Genomic DNA, 13,067 nt, shown 5'->3' on the forward strand with positions numbered 1-13,067 from the left:
GAAAAACATGACGACTCCATGAGGTTTTGCAGAAGTCTTGAGACCTAGTCTGTGAGCCCTTTGAATGTTAAGAGAAGAAGTAGAAGATCATTCCAAGAGCTTGGGCAAGAATATTTGAAAGAAAACAGTTGGGTTGAAACCTTCAATATTTTCTGGAAGGCCATAAATTTAAAGATTGTGTCTGTGATTTCGGTTTTCTAAGTCCTCCGCTTATTTCTTAAGTAAAGCTATTTCAGAATCCAGAGTTGAAATACGAGAACAAGAGACCTGAAGAGAGTCCGTTCTTTGTTCCACAACAAACATACGTGACTCCAACGAAGACCATTTATCATCCAGATGTTGCAAAGTTTTATTGGTTTCCTCCATGAAGGGTTTCAAGGCGTGAGTTTCCTCAAGGATTATATCAATGGATGCTGAAGATGTGTTCGCTGGAGAAGGATGATCTTTTTTCAGTTGCTTGGTAGAAATCGCAGGTAGTTTGCTTGAAATATGTGATTTTGGAATGGTGTCTGTCGGATGATCGTGTTTCTGAAGAGAAATGTCCTCCATGTCGTTGAGAGCAGAGTCAGAGTGCGACTGCTTCGAAGGTTTAGAAGATGTATTCAGCTTAAGGTTTCTTAGTCTCCCCATAGAAGAGACAAAATAATTTAATAAATTATGCTAGCTTATGAATTTTTGGAAAACAGAACAATAGAGTCAAGTGTCTTGTGAGGATGAAAGAGATTCAGATCTGAATGAAAATCGCAGGGTCCACCGTCTTAGTACCTACGGTCCTTAGATATTCCTGTTGCGTATAAGCAAAAAGAAAGCTAAAATGCAGAAAAAGACTTCAAAACATTTTGAGAAAGGAAGTCTTCACTGAGATATATTCGATGTAATACCTAAAATAATCACAGTCTTTTGTATCGAATAAGGCTGCCATTGATAGATAGAACATTCCATTTCTCATTAAATATAGAGGAAGCATTGAGGTAGGTAATAAGTAAAAGGAAAGTTGTTTATACAACTTGAAATATCATTCACAATCGCTTCCTGAAATAAGGAATTGGTCATGAGGTGTGGAGAGAGAGTCACAAGATGGCGGCTGTTGACAAAACTATCACACCATATTTCTCAAAGTGCTGAGATAACAACAAGGTAGGTAATAATAAAGAAAATTCACTTGCCCAATTTAAATAACAGATAGCAAGCCCTTCTGGAAGGTAATAATTAGGCAGTCCTGAAGAGAAATAATCATCGTGGTGCAGTAGAGTTAAAATGGCGGCCGCTATGAGGAAAACGGCTCACATCTTCCAAAGTGCCAAAAACAGGAGTAAAACGTCAGGAGAAGAGCTCAAATGCTTCCCGCTATGAAGACAGTTCACAAACCTACATTTTTAGCCCTGAAGAGAAGCGCTCTCCATGTAAAACGGAGCTTAAGGGGGAGCGCAGGCGCGGAGCTCCAAAATTACGCCACCATCTTGGTTGGCATCAAAGCCACACCATCACACAGTTTTAATACATGCAACTAAGCAAACCCAAATGGGTGGAGATTCATACTAAGCAAACAACTTGTTCAAGTTCAGTGTTCCCTCGACTAGGTTATGAAATTGGCACAAGAATTGCTTTAATTACGGGATTGTTAGTCTGGAAACAAATGCGCATCCGCACTGATAGCACCACTAAAATGTTTAATGTAAAGAGTCAGGGGAAAGTTTGCACTTTAACCTCACCACAGAATGGTATTGGCGACCAATATTTATAAGTGAGAGGAGCCAGTGACAGATTCCCCGTGCCCACCGACAACACGTGTGGCATTTTTGCAGTGTCTGGAATGGCAGATTACTTCTTTTGTTTTGGACGTTTTCCTGATATCTTAAAATGTTCAACTCTGCCACTAGGTGTGGAGTTTTGTTGTGTTTGTCAAAGAGCATTTACAATACCGCACATCAGTTTAAGATACTTAATTCAGATTTTTGAAAGATGATACATTATTTTCTTCTCTCGATATGGACTGTTTCTTTCAAGAAATAAAGTGTTAGAATTGACAGGAAATGTTACAAAAGTTTACGGAACAATTGTATACCCATTCACGTTTGGGTTTATCTACAGTGCAGAGAAGAGGAAGTACACGTTACAAAATATTTAACCACTGTGAAACAAACAAGGTTCTCCCCAGCATTGTGTGAGTTGGGACTAATGGGTGTTAAAAGGAATGCTGCAGCGGAGTCATTAATCTTTTAACAATGAATCTAGAAAAAGGCAAACTTCAAAAGCTAATTCTAATGGTAAAGCAATATGGATCAATATGCATGTTGCTGCACATAGAAAAAATATGGCTATTCTTTTCACAATTCCATTATCTTGTTGCATTATATGTACTTCAAAATCCAAACACAGTATTATTCAGGCTATGTTATCTAATATGGTGTTAAGTACTGGGTGGTTTTGTTTTGTTTCTTTTGCATCTAGAACTTTAGCTTGAGAAGAATAAAATAATGTATGCGTATATATTCTGGCCGTTTTCTTTTATAGTGACTGATTTGGAATACATCCTATTTAATGTCCTCATTATTACTCATTACTGCTTTACACTTTCTGTTGCGTTTGCTCTCTCTCTCTCTCTCTCTCTATATATATATATATATATATATATGTGTGTGTGTGTGTATATATATATATATATATATATATATATAATTTAATTTAGAAACCGTTTTTCCTTGCTTTGCATTGTTTTCTTTTAATCTCTTGTGCTTCCCCTTTTGCAGTCGGTAGTAAATCTGATCAATGAGCTGCAGGAGCAGATGTGCAAGATGCAGCTTGAGATCAATTCTAAAATCAAGGAGAGAAAGTGTCAAGCTAGAAACACTGAAAACTCAGATAAAGACACATCGGCCAGCACAAGTTCATTAGTAAAAGCTCCTCACCAGAGATGCACTAGATGTGACGGGGACACTGTATGAGAAGTACTCCAGAGCATGAGTTTTGCAGTGTTTGCTTTTCGTTCACTAACCACTAGTGTTTGGTGTGGTACAATGTCTAATAATTTACTTCTATGTAAAACCTGTAGCATAGGCTATTTGACATGGAGTTTAATTGCACTCAATTGTGCAAGATAATTTGGTGCTTCACTAATATTTATTTTAGCAGTGATTAAATTACATGGCCACATTGCTTTCAAAGTCTCACAGAATATTTGTGTCGTGTTATTGACTATTACACTAAAGAGTAAATATAGAAGAATGGACTAGAGGAAAATCTACCTTTGCCATCATCCTGCATGTATTTGTGCACCGATTGACCGGCGGACATTTACCCTTTTACTTTCTGGCACTGTCAGTTGCTTACCGACTGCGATCTATTTCCTTCAATCCCGAAGGCACACAAGGGAAACGGGTCACTGTTACCCCCTGTCTAGAGAGGCAGATCTGGAGAAGAAAAATAGTGGTGGGATGATACTGCTGGAAGCGAGATTTAGCAAACCTCAATCATAATGTCATGGCACTCCCAGTACTACTGGCTGTCTCACCTGAGAAGTGGCAATGCGCTGAAGGGTCGCCGCTAGTGTTGCATGGAGCTCTAAGTGGAGGGACAGAAAGTATACCCTAGCAGAACCCTTCTGGTGCACAGACAGCAGAGTGGACCGACACCCATTTGTCATCCGAATCGAGACAGTGGTGAACCAGTCAGTGTCAATATATGGAACATCGCGCTAGGTATACGGTTCTTACATGGTACCTTAGGGCGATATGAAAGCACTTAGACGTTACAAGTTAAATAGTTACCTTAGACTTAGCCTCACTCCAGGAGACCCACCGGACAGAGGAAAAGGAGATTAGACATAAGAAATGCAGTTTATTCACACAACCTACTCCTCATAAGCAGAGTTACATTGATAGCCTAGTTTTTATAAGTAATACATTAATGTGTCACATCTGGAATTTCTTATGGAATCACTAGTATTTTGGTAATGCCATACTTTGGATTGAAACTTTAAACTTTCTGATTTCATTGGTCTTCCTTTCCTCCCAGCACCTCTGCAGTAACACTTATACCTACTTTGACCAGCATTGCCCAAAGGCAGTACCTCTGTGGAGAATTCAGTTAGCAACTTCTACGTATTTCCTGGAATCAGTTGCCCTCTTCATATTTTTTATATTTGTTTAGTTATAGTCAGTGGAACAATGAAGGGTCGTTTGTAAGACTGATCACATGAACAAAACAACTGCAGATGAGGCACAGTTAAACAATGGAACATGGATCTACTTTCAAAATGCAACTAGGAATTCGGAATCTTAGAAGGAGGAACTTGATTGTTGTCTTGGTGATGTCCTGTTTCATTGTCTCGCATGAATCCAAATGGACTTCTGTTACCAGCAATCCTTGCTTCCATTTACTCTCCCATTTATGTTTCCTGAGTTAGCTTTACCCTAGACTTTACTTAAGGCCAAGGACATGATATCCCACACTTTGAAATTATGTTTTCCTACTCATCCGTAATAAACACTAAATCTGAGAACCTGTAACTGACAATCATTTTAAGGGAACTTCTCTTTCTACGTAAGTGCGTTATTCCGAGCTTGCCTGGTTTTTTCTTTTTCCTTTTACCACAGTTGAATTTGTGGACTTGCAACCCAATATGTTTAATCCCCAGTTTGCAACCGTAGCTTTCTCTGGTAATACATCGATGCACAACTTTTTTAATTTTCCTAAATTGTTATAAAATAGTCTGGTCTACTTTAATTCATTTATCCAGTTTAGGATTTGCAGATTCCTGCAGGACTATTACTGACGTAAATGGGCTTGCATACTCTCCTCCCTAACTTGAACCAGATTAAACCAAATGTGATTGGTCTGCACAATTTAAAGGCCACATAAAACACATCCAGATAGATAAATAGATAAATCTACTCGGTGATTAAATGCATTGTATAATGTAGGACTATAGAAAATGTTTAGTGATCAAAGAGCTGGATAATGGCATTTATCATTTGCTTAGGTAACTTATTGTTCCTTTCAGTCACTACTCCGCCTTCTCATAGAGATCTCGGTTCCTTGTACAATTAGACATGAACAATGAAAATACATGATTTCGTGATTTATAAAACTGCAAAAATAGATAAAGAAAAATAAATCTGAGATACCCACTTCAGTAAAAAAGCAACTGTTTAGTGCTGGTGACTTTTGACATTACATCACAGAGATACTGTTGAGTATGATTGGTTGCATAAAAATGCTACTAGGAATATGGTTTTTATAATCTAATTAACATCCCTGTACAGAAGGTATGTGTAACCGTGATAAGGATAACCTGAGTAAAACACTGTGGCGTATCAGTGCTGATACCATACACAGTATATAAAAGGGTATATACTATGTGTGAGACTCTAATTTACTTATAATGTCATGCATTTATTTAATTATTACTGGAATATTCTGAAGTCGGACTTGTTTGAAATAAGAAAATTAAGTCTGCAAGATCCCTCGCAAATATTTGTGACAAAAACCTCAATACGCAGAAGCACATTTGTGCCACTACTAAAGGAGCAAACCTCCAAATGAACATATTTAGAAAACTAAAACACTTCCTTCCCCAAAAAGACCTAAAGTCTGCAGTGCAAGCCCTTGTGTTTGCCAGATTGGAGTATGGAAGCGCAACCCTCTCCGGCCCGCCCAGATCCACAACAGCCCCATTAAGGGCCTTAACTCTGCTGCAAGACTCATCACAGGATCAAAAAGGAACAATCGCGTCACTCCTAACCTGAAATCTCTCAACTGGCTCCCCTATGAAGCAAGAATTGAATTGAAAATTGCATGATTGAGTCACAAAGCTCCCGACTTCAATACCCCAAGCTATTTCACTAAGAAGCTTGAACTTTCGGGTAGCTCAAGATGCTCTAGAAGCTCCAGCACATTGCTGCTAAAACCACAGAAATTCTTCAAGAAGAAAATCCACAATAGAGCCTTCTCTGGCGTTGCCCTTCATATTTGTAACTCTCTCCCCCCTGAAATATAAACAATACCTGCAACCCCATCTTTCAAGAAAGAAGTCAAACATCTATTTAAGAAACCATTTCTAGAGCAAACCTCAGAACTTCCCTTTTATGAGTAAGCCTTTCTTTTGTCTTATATGTATATAGACCGTGTTCAAATGAAATATGTTTGTGCCTTCATTCCCTTGTAAAGCGCACTGATACCTGCGAGGTTCACATTAGCGCTATAAAAAAGTTTTCGAATAAATATTACCAGCAACTAGCAGTGTCAGTATTGATGGTTGCCTTCACTCCGAGTTTTGGGAAATCTGGTGTAAGGCACACAAATACCATCTGTATGTGTCGACAACCAGTTGTAAAGCACCTTGTGGAGCACAGAAAGACTGATGAGCATTCGTATACCCCCTTTCGTCCATCATAATCTTTGAAGGAAGCAGGTGGCCTAAGCAACCAATATGTTTGTTCAGATTGCCAGCACTGAAGAAAACCACCAGCATGAACAGCAGCGTTTAATTTAGGATGAATATTAAAATGCAGGGTGTAGTATATGTGCAATTTGTTGCAAATATAGTAAAAAACAGAAAAGACCATAATGACCACATATAGTGACAATACATATCAATTATATATATATGTATATATAAAAAATAGATAGAAAAGTGCATAGGGTGATCACACAGTGCATATTTACAAAGTGCAAGCATGTAAATATTCAAGGCTAGCATTGGTTTCTAAAATTCACATAAACCGCAAAGGTTAATCCTATATCTGATGTGTGAAGGTTACAACATTATTCATTCAATCGCCAGTGTTGCCCTCAGAATTGGACCAAATCATGGTCTGAGGGTCATCATAGGGACACGAGAAGTATGGACTAATCCCAGCACTAATGAGGTAGAGAAAATCTATCTGATGCAGATATGCACTGGGTATATTGTGTTTAGAGATGAGATGAATCAGTAGAAAAAGATGCATCTTGTGTTGGGATTGCTCAAAATTTGTTTGTTGCTCAGTGGTACATGGGAGATGGTCTCTGCTACTGAGGATATGAACTTTAACACGGTAAATGAGTGAAGTAAGGTAGCATTTTCACATGAGTGTTCAGCATTGCATAATTAACACTTCATAAGCATTAGAATCCTTATTGCGATTCCAGGAACCTGTCTGACGCACCTCCTGAGTCCTTAAATCTGCCTATGCAGGTGCAATTCTAGAGTGACTTGTTATCAGCCAATGCACGCCTCTCAACAATATTGTCTTCCATCCACATCTGTAAACTAAGGGAATTTGGATAGCCATATGCAGGTGTCTGTCAATCATTAGTGCATTAGGTGTAGTGGCAACTGGAGGGGGGCATCTCTGTCTGACCTGTTTTACCCCAATGGAGTAAAAGCACCTATTGAGCTCCAAATGGAGGTGAGGGTTATCCCTTGCAGCTCCAGACTTAAACAGGTTTCCTTCTTGATTGGTAAAATTCTATTTATTGGCTGAATTTCTGAGCCAACGGTCATCGTTGACAAAACTTTACACTTTTTAGCTCAGACTAGGTGCATTAATAGATAGTTCCTAAACCCATGATTTCATATGACCAGACCACTCATGCAGGCCCTTGCGCTCTTCTGTATGGGAAAGTGTTGAAGTTGCACTAATAAATAGTGAAAGAATAGTACCAATTAGCTGAGCTGGTTACTACTATCTACGTAATCAGTGTTAAAATGCTGCCTATTAATTCTCTGTGCACTTGATATCTGCCCTTTTGGGAACATAGCTATTTTTACTTGTTACATACCATTTAACATGTTTATTGCATTTCTGCATTGCGATGTCTGATTATAAAAATGAATTTATTTATTTTGTTTTAATTGACAATGCTTTCTTTTTTAATTACATTAGGGACTGCTTAAAGAACTAAAAAATCTTAAAATAAAAGTGGATGAGCTGGAAAATGAAAGAAGCCAATATGAATGGAAAATGAAAGCGACTAAGGTAAGCTATACACCTGTAACAGGTAAACGTGTACTCATTGTATCGGTTACGTTTGGAAGTACAGCATTTTGTTTGAAATGCATATTAGTGTTACCAGTAATTGTACATTTTCTTTATTGACCCATGGAAATGTATTACATGATATAGGAAGGGCTAACGTGCTTTTTCCAGCAATAGACAAACCCTGTGTCTGTTTTTATTTTTAGGGTTGCCTTGTTCTGACACCCTTACTTAAAACTACCTGGAGCTGGATCATACATTCTTTCTGTTGCAGCATAGTTGAGTTCATCAATATTTTCTTATTTATTGTGGGAGGAAGAGAAAGGGCCATCTCTTTGGGATCAGTGATGCCTTTGTAATAACAACGTTGCTGTATGCTGCTGTAAGCCTACATACTTGTCATACCATACAAGGAAGTCAAGCCTGCACATGTGTTAATGCTCTTCAAAACATATGATTCCATTCCTGTTTACTTTGAACAACCCACACATCTGTTTATGGCGATTAGAGAACATTTTAGGAAATGCGCCATGAAAAATAAAATAACACTCTTTCATTCTTGTGAATGCTATACAAATTAAAGAACCATGTACCTGTGCAAGAGGCCCTCCATCTGACTACAGCCTTCCCTTTCATCAAGTTGTCACAGATTTGGGCCCATGCTCACCTGCCCGGTTTTTGTTTTCCACAAAATTGAGTGGAAACTAACCCCTGGCTCTTTTAGCTCAATCATGGCTGAGCTCTTGTGTTTAATGCACTTTCTCACGAGGACCAGCTTCACAATGTTGTTTATGTTCATATTTGCTAATTCTCCAAAAGTTAGAGACTTCAATGACTAAAGATGATCACATTATAATACAGGGGATTCTGTAATCCCTGTATAAATGACAGTCACTAATTTCTTTATAAGTAGATTCATAATATTATGCAAGGCTTAAAGATAAAATAGTAACGTTAAAGATCTTGGTGATTGGCCTGATGCAGAGAACCATATGCTGCGAAAAAAGGCTAGAAGTGTAGAAGGTAGAAAAAGGAGTACTCACCAAATAGTGGAGATTCTGGAAAGAAGCAAACAGAAAGCAATATCTTGAAAACTGGTTTAAGATGTTTACATGTTGGGAAGCCCAAAGTCTAACATGTTTAATGCACACATAGCAAGCAGCACCGCAAATGAGAGACAATTGTAATTTCAACAGACCAAGCTCCTGCCCACAATGGCCAGTTGGAGCATGTAATACTAAAATGGATGCACATTTGAATTTTTATATATTTATTTAAAAAATGTTCCTCAATACAAATCCATGGAGCGTTATCATGTGACAGACACTTGTTACTTTCAGAAAAACATGTCTAATGAGTAGGTAGCAGGATCAATTCAATTCAATACATTTTATTAAGAATTTGGATCTCCAATGAGGTCCACAGAAAGAATACACACAATTATTGCATAATAAACATATTACACAGTTCAAATCCACAATAGATAGGTTAAAATACAAAAGCAGGCAATATGGTACATTTAAAATAAAATCACTTCAGTTAATTAGTAGGAAAAGTTCATTGTAAAAAACAGTTGTAGCTATTATCACAAGGCAGTTTATGTACGAGATGGTCCATCCAAATAGAATCGAAATCCTTCAAAATCAGTTCCACAATCCCCCTTAGATAGCAAATCGGAATCTACAAAGGCACAGAATAGGTGAAGTGTAGGTAAGAGCGTTCATCATTATCACAACATACGGAATTACAATAACATAGTTAAAATCTTTACCGCATCAAGTTAATCAAGTTAAATACTTATGTAATGCTGAAACAAATACCATACAATGGCAGCTTCATATCAGATCCATTTTTAAATAAAGTGCATCATGTGGCAGCAAAAAAGATTGTAGTTTAAAGTGAACTTCTAATAAATTAACACGCCTGGTTGACACAATAACCCTGCATCTAGAACCAAGGCTGTTGGACTTGGCTTTGCTTTGAGTCTGAACAATTGGTACTAAAGTTACCTTAGGTTTTCCTGCACCCTTGGTATAACTAGACTGAGACGCAGCTGCAGCTATGACCACAAAAAAATGTGCTCTGGAAAATCGGTTTATATAAGAGCTTGTAACAAAACTAAAGCTAACCCTTTAAGAAACAAATCTATACAGATAAATACTCTAAAAGGATTCAACGCCATTTCCACCTTTTTCTAAAAAAAAGATATAAGTCAAAATAAGGCGGCAACTATGGAGTTTAGGCCTGAATTTCATCCTGCTGAAGTGGAAACTGAAAAGCCACTCTTGGCAAATTCCATCAATACTTCACTCGAATTAGTATGACTCGATCTCGGTTTGAAGCAAGTCCTGAAATCAGATTGGAAGGTTCTCTGCTGCCAAATTCTACTATCCACACGACTTTGAACAGGGTGTCTCAGTCTGTTGTTGAATCATGTTCTGAACCTAGAGTGGAAGGCCCTCCAATAGAAGATTTTACTCTCCTAGATATTAACATCAACCCAAATCCTATTTTAAGGACCCTTCATTCTCCTAAGCCTCCTACTTCTAATTTTGCACCTCTCTCAAACTCACAGGACTTCCCTGCTGGCCCTTCTATTAAGAGGCAGCTCTTTAGTAGTACGCCTAGTGGAGCATCTTTATTAAACTCAAGGGTGTCCGTTACCCCTGATTTGTCCTTGGGCCCTCATCTTCTAAACAATGATCCAGAGAAAAAAATACTGATGTCTGAATCCTTGCTCTGTCTGGAAAGAGTCCTGTTGTCTGTTTTAACCCTCATGGAGAAATCTGAAAGCAATTCAGATTATATTTTGGATTCACTTTTGTCTCTGACCAAATCTATAATTTCTGATGAAAGATCTCCAAATTTTAAAGCTTCCCTCCTTCCCTCTTATAAGCCCAACCCCTGTATCGGGATCTCTCCTCTATATACTTTAGCTCCAAACCCGTATCAACGAGTGCTGTTTTATACTCTAATTGTCGGGACTTTGGTACTCCTTTTGTTAGTAGAGATTATAAGGGCAAAGAAATTGTTGACCTAATTGATGAAATTCAGCCCCTTTTGTTACAGCGGTTCTTTGAACCTGAGGCCCCTTCCCCTTTACCTGCACCTTTGTTCACTCAGTGCTCAGAAAAGGAAAAAAACAAATATAGAACAAAATGTTTTTCCCATTTTCCTAAAAAGAGGGGCTATACAATCTATAAAATCTGAACATTCTATAGCAGAGGGAGTAAAAGCTGAACATCTTACTTCAGAGAAAAAGAAAATTTTAATTAAAAGTAAATCCGTCTGAAAGAGAAAACTTTGAAGGATAAAGAAAAAAAGAGCAAAACAATGGCGCTTTGACCCCAGTATGAATTTAAATGTGTCTCTGAACTTTCAATTGAATGATTTACTGAGGAAAGAAAGACAAATGGATGCTGAAGCTACCCCCAAGGACTCCCATTAATTACAAATGAATTCCAATGCTTTATTCTCGATCTCACAAGAAGATAACATCACAGATTTAAGTCTTATACTGGAGGCACATCATAATTTGAATCCCAATGCAGTACCATTTGCCTCCTTTTTAGGCAGTAAAGTTATTTATAATCCCATTGGAAACGCACCTGAGAGAGTCTGCCAAACTACCCACCTATCTCCTGTATCTCTTTCTTTAGATTCTTTCTTTTATTTTTGATCATAAGTTGTACATGAATAGATCTTTTCTATTGAGCTGTTTTTCTGAAATTCACGACCTTCAAATGATCCAGAGTAGTGAAGTCGCCCTGGTTCAAGTTAAAAAATATGGCAACTACGGGGGAGCCCGAGTGTTCTTTGGTTCTAAGGTGATCACCCATTTGATATTGTCGAATATTGATAAATTCTGATGCTGTGATATTGTCGTTGTTGTTCCCAAAGAGGAGATATCATAAAAAAAAGTGTAAACAGCCATTACAACGCAGCTGTTTCCCCGCAGGGCCTTTACCACGCAGGCATTACCACGCATACACTGTTACCACGCATAGCCTTCACAACACATATTTTTACAACGTACATGGTGAGGGCATATGCTGGTAGCGGAACCTGCGTGGTCAAGGCTATCAGCGTCATTAGAGGAGCGAAGAGTTCCTTCCGCTTCTATGTGACGACCTGTGCCTAACAAGAGTTGACTTGTCGTGCTGTGACCTCTATGAAAAAATCCTGATCAGGCAGGGCAGGCCGAGTTCAGTGGATTCCTTCATTTGTGTGTCATTCTGGAAACGTGTTTTGCTGTCTTAGCAACAACTTTGTTCAGGTCAGGCATGCGCCCTTTTAAAATCGCTGACAACCACCATCATAGCAGAGTACACTTTTATGATAAACTGCATCTGTTTATTTGATGAAGAGTTCCCCTTTCAAATTAGAAAATAAAACACCGGACTATTTAAGCCGGGGCCTAGATTTAGGACTCAGGGCAGGGCCGGGTGTTTTTTTTAGGGGTGGCGCACTGGGGTCAAGAATTAAGGCTTAGGGCAGAGACGAGTATTTTTTAAACAGGGCGGGGAGCAAACTGGGGACTTGTTTTAGGGCTTGGGGCAGAGACGAGTATTTTTTAAACAGGGCGGGAAATGCACTGGGGGACTAGTTTAAGGGCTTAGGGCCGAGACGAGTATTTTTTAAACAGGGTGGGGAGCGCACTGGGGACTAGTTTTAGTGTTTAGGGCAGAGACGAGTATTTTTAAAACAGGGCGGGGAGCACACTGGGGACTCGTTGTAGGGATTAGGGCAGAGACGGGTATTTTTTAAACAGGGAGGGGAGCACGCTGTGGTGTAGATTTAGGGATTAGGGCAGTGAAGGGTATTTTATTAACAGGGCAGGGGCGCGCTGGGGTCTAGATTTAGGGCTTAGAGCAGGGTCGGGTGTTTTTAAAATATGCCAGACTTTACCACACATGCTTTCCAACCAAATAAAATTGTAAAAGCATGCATGGTAAAGGTTAAACGCGGTGAAGGCATTCGCGTTGTACCGCATGCGTGGTAAAGGCAGGCGTTGCAACGGAATGCGTTGTTCAATCATACAACCCTAAAAAAGTGACTTATAATAGGCAGTTCCCCTCTCCTTTAAGTTCTCTCTCCTTTGGATAT

At 38.8% G+C, this 13,067-nt stretch overlaps 1 protein-coding gene across 15 annotated transcripts in view; it reads left to right on the forward strand.

The window, feature by feature from the left end:
- PPFIBP2 (PPFIB scaffold protein 2) overlaps positions 1 to 13,067 on the forward strand; it is a 1,415,596-nt gene that overhangs the window by 952,189 nt on the left and 450,340 nt on the right. For 11 of the 15 annotated variants that reach the window (XM_078680889.1, XM_078680890.1, XM_078680883.1 and 8 more), the window contains one exon: positions 7,869 to 7,961. In XM_078680889.1, coding sequence (XP_078537015.1) covers positions 7,869 to 7,961 — 93 coding nt within the window. Of the gene's footprint in view, positions 1 to 2,750; positions 2,940 to 7,868; positions 7,962 to 13,067 lie in introns of all 15 variants that reach the window. The other 4 variants (XM_078680881.1, XM_078680882.1, XM_078680885.1 and 1 more) reach the window with 1 other exon arrangement.

Source organism: Lissotriton helveticus, chromosome 3_1 (assembly GCF_964261635.1).
Source record: "Lissotriton helveticus chromosome 3_1, aLisHel1.1, whole genome shotgun sequence".
NCBI classification, from domain to species: Eukaryota; Metazoa; Chordata; class Amphibia; order Caudata; family Salamandridae; genus Lissotriton; species Lissotriton helveticus.